Here is an 8432-nt window from a genome sequence, read left to right on the forward strand (position 1 = left end):
CGGCTCGTGCTGCAACATGCTGCAGTCAAGTGTGACACTAGAGAGATCACTCCGGAAGAAACCAGAGCGTTTAGTCGAAATACTCCATAGTGAAACCTATTGTCATACACAGTCTATGGTAAAGGGGGGACGAAAAAAAATTATCGCGGCCGGCAAACTTATCGTGCTCTTATTTTCTTATCGTTCAATTAATTGACTTATTGCTTATCGCGACAGGCCTAGTCCCAGGTTCGATTCCCAGCCAGTGCATAACATGTTTTTGTTCTCGGGATAGAGCAACAGAAAATGTGTAAGTATACTCAAAACTTTGAAGCAGTTGTAGTGGTACGTAAAAGCAGGACGGTAGTTGGTGATTTCCTCAGGTCAGGAGAACTTTAAACCCAGTAAAACTACTCAGAGCTGCAAATCAGCCTAACAGGTGAATGCAGTTTTTTTCAGTCTGTAGCAAAATGCATTTTTAAAATGGTTTTGTTGTAAAATAGATGAATTCTATAACAAATATCACAATTTGGACTAGATTTGAATTAAAAATGCTTTGACATTTAGTAATTTCTTGAGCCCTCTGGTTTTCAGTAATTGTCCTGCTGGGGTGCCCTTTCCACACCGAGCCACGTTTCTCTGCAGAGTACCTGTACGTAAGAATGTAGGTTCTTGTTGCAAATGTGAGGGAACGTGACAGCATGCAAACTGTGGTAAAAGTCAGAGCCAGATATGCTGTTTTTAAACGCTGGGTGGATAGTATTGTTACTTCATGATGGAAATGTCAGTTTTTACTGTGCATAGGTTTGCTGTTTTTTAACATTGGTGGTTCAGTGCTAGAATTCTCTCCTTCCAAGCCAATGCACTAAAGCTTTTGAGCAACAAAAATGTGTTGCTACTAGACAGTCAGGCCAGCTAAAAAACAAGCCTGCAGTTGCTTTGTGATGAGCAGTATACAGTATCTCACAAAAGTGAGTACACCCCTCACATTTTAGCAAATATTTAGTTTTATCTTTTCATAGGACAACAATGAAGACATTACACTTTGATATAATGTACAGGAGTCAGTGCACAGCTTGTTCAACAGTGTAATTTTATTTTCCCCTCAAAACAACTCAGCACACAGCCATTCATGTATAAACCACTGGCAACAAAAATGAGTACACCCCAAGTGAAAATGTCCAAATTGGCCCCAATTGGCCATTTTGAATCCCTGTTGTCATGTGACTCATTAGTGTTACACGGTCTCAGGTGTGAATGAGGAGCAGGTGTATTAAATTTGGTGTTAACGCTCTCAAACTCTCTCATACTGGACACTGGAGAGTCAACATGGCACCTCATGGCAAAGAACTCTCAGATGATCTGAAAAAAAGAATTGTTGCTCTTCATAAAGATGGCCTAGGCTACAAGAAGATTGCCAAGATCCTTGAACTGAGCTGCAGCACGGTGGCCAAGACCATACAGCGGTTTAAAAGCAGAGGTTCCATTCAGAACAGGCCTCGTCACGGTCGCCCGAAGAAGTTGAGCACACATGCTCAGCGTCACATCCAGAGATTATCTTTGGGAAATAGACGCATGAGTGCTGCCAGCATTGCTGCAGAGGTTGAAGAGGTCGGGGGTGAGCAAGTCAGTGCTCAGACCATACGCCGCACACTGCATCAAATTGGTCTGCATGGCTGTCGTCCCAGAAGGAAGCCTCTTCTAAAGATGGTGCACAAGAAAGCCCGCATACAATTTGCTAAAGACAACCAGAATAAGGACATGGATTACTGGAACCATGTCCTGTGGTCTGATGAGACCAAGATAAACTTATTTGGGTCGGATGGTATCAAGCGTGTGTGGCGGCAACCAGGTGAGGAATACCAAGACAAGTGCGTCCTCTCTACAGTCAAGCATGGTGGTGGGAGTGTCATGGTCTGGGGCTGCATGAGTGCTGCCGGCACTGGGGAGTTACAGTTCATTGAGGGAAACATGAATGCCAAGATGTACTGTGACATATTAAAGCAGAGCATGATCCCATCCCTGAGGAAACTGGGCCGCAGGGCAGAATTCCAACATGACAACGACCCCAAACACACCTCCAAGATGACCACTGCCCTGCTAAAGAAGCTGAGGGTCAAGGTAATGGAGTGGCCAAGCATGTCTCCAGACCTTAACCCTATTGAGCATCTGTGGGGCCACCTCAAGCGGAAGGTGGAAGTGCGTAAGGTCTCTAACATCCACCAGCTCCGTGATGTTGTCATGGAGGAGTGGAAGAGGATTCCAGTGGCAACCTGTGAAGCTCTGGTGAACTCAATGCCCAACAGGATTAAGGCTGTGCTGAAAAATAATGGTGGACACACAAAATATTGACTGAATTTGGACATTTTCACTTGGGGTGTACTCATTTTTGTTGCCAGTGGTTTATACATGAATGGCTGTGTGCTGAGTTGTTTTGAGGGGAAAATAAAATTACACTGTTGAACAAGCTGTGCACTGACTCCTGTACATTATATCAAAGTGTAATGTCTTCATTGTTGTCCTATGAAAAGATAAAACTAAATATTTGCTAAAATGTGAGGGGTGTACTCACTTTTGTGAGATACTGTATCAGTGAGTGTTTTTCCACTTTATTAAAATTTATGCTAATGTTTTAAATTGTTTGGAGCATGCAGATATAATTTTGTTTATCTTTAATTCTGAGCTTCTGATTAGGTCCTAGGAAGTCACCAAAACATGCAAAATCAAGGCTTTGCAGGGTTGCCCGGTGTTTTTCACATCTGGTTCTTTGTATTGTTTAATTACTGTTCAGGCCTCAGGAGGTCTGCTTTATTTTCCTAAATGTGTATCTTCTGTCTTTACAGAGGTGGAAGCTAAAGGAGAGTCAGATCGTCTGTCTGATGAGCAGCTTTCAGCAATAGTGAACAAACCTGAGCTGGCTAAGATAACTGACAAGCATCGACCCGCCGGGACGTGGGCCTTCTGGTACCCAGAGTCAGAGATGGACAAAACAGAGCTGGAAACAGGACAGGAAGTACGGCTGAAGACCAGAGGAAACAGTCCTTTCATATGTAAGTCTTTCTTATAAGATAACTTGGTTCAGGATCAATTCATCAGACTGATTTAAAAAAAAAACAACCCGCGAGAGTTAACAGGCCTATTTTAATTTAAATGAGTTGTTCCATGTTTACAGAAGACATGTCCAACCTTACAGCAGGGGGTGGATCTTTGTTCCGAGCTCTGGCTTCTTAGTTTGTTAATTTTCAAAGCCAGAGGCTCGCTTTTGGTTTTGACAGTGTTTGTGTTTGATCAGGTTTCCTCCCAGATCTGACCTCAGAATTAACAGGAAGGGAATGATGTTTTATTTTACTGGTTTCTTTCACAGTTTTATAAGCATACTCAGTGGGAGAGAACAGAGTTTGACCTCTGTCACATTCGCAATAATCACCCAACACTTTGATATTCAATAGTTGTTCCTTGATTTATTCACAGCCTCTACATGTACACATTCTTTAGCCAGAAGTTATTACTCTGTGATAGACATTTGGGAATGCATCACTTTATATAATAAGACAATAAATAATCAAATATTTTTCCATGCTTAGTTGTTAGATCGGCAGTCTTTAATATGTTATATCAACTCAAACAGAAACTTTTCTAATACCTTTTCAAATTGTCATGAGTCTGCCACCAATTCTGTTAAAGTAAGTCAAAATCTTTTTTCTGTGTTGACTGAAACAACTAATGCACAGAGAACTTTACAAGAGGGCTCTAAAACTCCAGTCCATAAGATCCAGTGCAGGTTTTAGATATTTTGCTGCACATCTGACTCAAATTATTGGGCCATTGTGCAGAACTTGACAACAAGCTGTTGGGTCCATTTAATTTGAATCAGGCATCATAGAGCAGGGAATCATCTAAACCCTGCAGGGCCCACCAGGAGTGTTTGAGGTCCCTGCCACACAAAGACATGCAGAAAATTAACAAAAAGAGGGAAATCATGTTCAAAAAGTTCAAGACCCCACAACCTCACCCAGCTGTCTGATAAAGACCCCAGAGCCTGAAAATAATTTCTGAGCGTTAACCATGAAAGTGGAGGTAGGCTGTTTTGTACCATGTGGAACATTGTGGTAAAAGACAAACAAACATCATCAGCTGACAAACATTTTTCACCACAAACCGCATACGGAGAATCTTTAGATCAAGTGGCTCTCTGGACCTTCTACAAAGGCTCTTAATACATGGCTAAAAATGCTAAAGAACTAACTAATGTTTTTATATATACATGTAATAACATATGCAGTTTTTTTTTTTTATCAATTCTTCAGTTTTTTCATGGAGTAATTGCACTTAACTTCCACAACATAATGACACTAAAAGTACCAGTAATATTTTTTAATCTATTTTTCTTGTCATTAGGTTGGAAACTATGGGCGTTTTGTTTTTCCACAAATATTTACATCCCATAGAAAAAAGTCTGCCTATCCTTTTTTTTTTTTTAAAGTATTACGTTTTTCTTTATTTTAAAACTTAAAAAAATAAACAAAAATGTGGTTCTTCAAAAATGACAATAGATTTCCCAAAGTAGATATTTATCAAAAATTATAACTTGTCTTTTTTCAAAAGGTCTCGTAACATTCGCGGCTGCACAGTATATAGAAAATACCATTATTGCAAAATTATCCTGCATGACATACATGATGCAGCAACTCCCTAAACTGCAATAAGTCCCTATTTGCATATTTTAAGATAATGATGTTACGTTTCAAACATTGCTGTTTATTCGTCCTCTGTGTGCACCAGTGGCTAATCAGATGGACTCTTACTGTCCTGGATGCTCCATGTAGCTGCTGTGGCCATCAGTGCGATGGCGGAACAAGAAGAGCGATGAAAATGTGGATGCAGAAAAACCTGTTGCTATAAAACAGCATGTTGGCTATTGGGAACTATTTTGACACTACAAACACATACTCTGCAAGACATGCTGGATATTTGTGCCAAGCAGCAAGGAAAGACGTTGAATCTCTGCTGCCACCTACAGTACAACCACGAGGAGCTATAGACAAATCCAGCCCACATTTTGTGTGTTTTACCACCTTGCAGCTCCACCATTACTGCAAGTATTAATTATCTCGTATCCGCCACAGTTACACAACAGATAGGATACCAGTATCTTATCCGGGGATCTTAGTTATTCTGTTTTTCATTTTAGGTAGACATCAGTGCATTAATGTAAACTACGCTTCATCTGACAGATACTGCTTTTATTAACTGACGATACACATTAGAATATAAAACACTAATCGTGTTATAATTTATCTAGAGTTGGTAACCAGGTTCAAACGCTTGCATAGGCTGTCTGTTTTCTATTTTACCTCTAGTCTTCAGGCTGAAGGACACTGCTGTACATGATCTCTTTGTCTTACTGACTGATTTTTACAAAAACAAATAGTTACTAAATCTATCTGTAGCTACAACAATGCTACGTTACAGCAAAAGCTATAAAGTTCAACAGATGTAGGTGGATGAGAATTTTGTGAGTGAAACTCCGTATCACAGCGGTATCAAATTTTATTTCTTTAATTGCACATATGACATGTTTTCCTGACATTGGCAGCCCTAATTTCAGCTGATTATGCAAGGGATGAAAACAGTAAATATCACTGCAACTTTTGTTGCAACCTTTTGCAGAAGCTGCTGCATAATCAGACGTTTCAGGTTGCAACAAACACTAAATATCTGGTATATGAGGGACTGGAATACCTGAAAGCACCATGCTCCCTTATATTGATATTAAAGCCTAAACAGAAACAGTTATGATTTAAAAATAATGATTTTACCATCAGAAAGATCTTTGAACTCCTCTGTGTTTTATGGGCTTCATAAATAGTTTCTTTCTTCTTCATTTCCCAGTTTCTTTGGCCAAAGTGGACAGTGGGACAGTGACCAGGTGCAACTTCGCTGGAGATGAAAAAGCTGGAGCCTCGTGGACGGACAAGATTATGGCCAACAAGGCGGACGTCAGCAGCTCTCAGAAGCCCGGAGGAGAAGGAGCAGACGAAGATGAATGGGTAAGAGACAAATCTTTACCAAATAAAACCCGATTCTTGATACTGATGACACAGTTTGGTATTAGATATGTGGAGAGTAACAAAGCGTTACATGTCACATTATAGTGAGACAATTAAATGAAAAAAAGGAGGTCTAAATTTTAGGAAACTAATTAATAAAACTACGTTGATCATTAATATAAAAAGTAAATCTAATTTCGTAAAAGGAAACAGTCGATAATATATTTTCATCAGCAGTTGTTGATGATCCTGCCACGAAAGGTGAAAAATATTTTTTCTTAGTGTTTCATCGGTAGCTACGTTGTATTGTCTCATTTATGTCGTTGCAGATATTTCTATTTTATTTATTATTCTATTTTGCATTGACTGGAGAACGTAGTAAGTTCTATTCTATTATTGGCTCTTTAACTTTGCATGGTCATTCCATCGGGTGGCTTTATGACTTTTACATCTTCCTCATAAAATATAAAAGTTTGTTCGTACATATTATCACCCAAGTAAGTTGGTGAGATGATGCTGCATGAAAGCTGGTGCATGTTCACTTCCACTCAGGCATCTGAGGTTTACCCAGGTAACAGTCAGTCACAATAAAAATTATATTAATTAATAATAAGTAAGTCGTCCTCTTTTTCAGTGTTGTTACTGTAGGCAAATTGTTATTGTATCAAACAGTCTGTAAATTGTAGCTACAGTGCATACGGGACCCCCATATGTATCAACATATTTCTGCCTAATTTCCATAAATCAGACCATTTAACTCAGATTTAATAACCAGGTCCTTAATTACAGTGAATATATTATAAGTTTAATACCAGTTCATTTTAGGAATTTGGGAGGAAATTGTCTTGAAATGACATGAAGATGAGAGTTTTTGTGTTCCTGTTTGGGGCTCTCATAGTTTCGGTGCATGAAGTGTGTCAAAGATCAGATTTCTGAATTTACCAAACAAGTCACCCAGTTTGTCTCCTCCATTTACTGGATTATTTGTCACATTTTTCCATATGTTCTGTTTTCATTTAGCCAGTAAATGCAAACATGAAGATGCTCACCAACTCTTTGGTTGTGTAACTTAAAGATGCTGCCACCTCCAGGACTGAACTCACTTAATATGATTTGGTACTTTTGGCTGTTCAAACATTAAAAACTGGTTGTGTATTCATTACTGGCTTTAGACCTTCTGTCCAATGATCTTGTTGAAAAAGAAACATCATCTGTCTGATTCTTTGTGCATCCCCAGTGGAATATTAAGCTGGGCAAAAACCCATTCCTGCTAACTGCATCCATGATCGGTATCTTTCACACTTCTTTTATTCCTGGCGCAAAAAGCAGAGTCAGAAGAACTCCCAAACAGAACAGCTGCCATCCTTCAGTCCGTACAGACTTGATCAGATCTGAGAACAAACTGATTTGCACTAACAGGAAGCAGAATCCATCCGAGGATCCATATGTTGCTCTGAATGTAAGCATGTCTTTGTTTTTTCTCCCTCAGGATGATTGAGGAAACCGCCTCTCCCCTTCATCTGTAATCTTGGCCCTGATCCAGTCTCCAGGGTGGACATTAAATACATTTAAGTCTGACATTCGTGGCCTTTGGGGCTCTGCAGTATAGGACTGGACCTGCTATGTTTTGAAAACGGCACTCCTCTCTTTATGTATTGTTTGACTTGGATCCCGTCATCTATACAACTGGGAGAACCCCACATACTCGCAAACACACCCATACCCTGCTTTTAATTACAGTTGCAAAATCCACATTTTCAGGGTATTGTAATTCATGTCCCCTGTCTTTGCACATAAACAGCTGTTTCCTGTTATAAAGCACCATCATCTCGGTACACAGAGTTCTCTCAAAATCTGTATCTGTTCCTCTTGTTTCCCTGTTTGTATGTTTTATCCATGTAAAGAATAATGGCCAGGTATGGTGTTGTGGGTGGGGCTTTTTGGCCTGGGCTCATTCACTTTTATAATGAATCCATCCTGAAAACTAATCTAATCTATTTTCTAGTGGCTGTAGCTCAGGAGCCTGTTACCCGTTTTTATGACCATTTAATATGAATACACAGAAAAACTTTATTATTATGGGGAAACTAACCAATCACAACAGGCCATTTTTTGTTGTTCAGTATCTGAATCTATGAAAATACTTCCCTGACCAGAAGTTTTTCAGCAGAAGACGAAGTTTGATTTTTAATGTTTTTTTAAGAAGAAGCAGAAGAACCATTTTGTTGGCTTAAGCTTAATAAACCGACTTATATACACTGGTTTCGGGGTGTTTGTCTTGCTTTTTTTTTTTTTTTAAAGAAGACAGAGGAATTCTTGTTATTATTATTAAAACTTGCTCAGCCAACAGAAGATCTTTCACTCTCATTTAGTTAATAACAATCCTAAGAAGAAGAGCCTGTC

The 8432-nt window shown here is 39.3% G+C and overlaps 1 protein-coding gene across 1 annotated transcript in view; it reads left to right on the top strand.

The window, feature by feature from the left end:
• Window positions 1-8291, top strand: part of arpin (actin related protein 2/3 complex inhibitor) — a 14703-nt gene extending 6412 nt beyond the window's left edge. The window contains exons 4-6 of the mRNA XM_041996798.1: window positions 2823-3029; window positions 5872-6029; window positions 7519-8291. Of these exons, the coding sequence (XP_041852732.1) occupies window positions 2823-3029; window positions 5872-6029; window positions 7519-7527 (374 nt within the window). The 3' untranslated portion in view covers window positions 7528-8291. The remainder of the gene's footprint in view (window positions 1-2822; window positions 3030-5871; window positions 6030-7518) is intronic.
• The last annotated feature ends 141 nt before the right edge of the window (window positions 8292-8432 follow it).

The sequence above is a fragment of the Melanotaenia boesemani genome, chromosome 10, assembly GCF_017639745.1.
Source record: "Melanotaenia boesemani isolate fMelBoe1 chromosome 10, fMelBoe1.pri, whole genome shotgun sequence".
NCBI lineage: Eukaryota > Metazoa > Chordata > Actinopteri > Atheriniformes > Melanotaeniidae > Melanotaenia > Melanotaenia boesemani.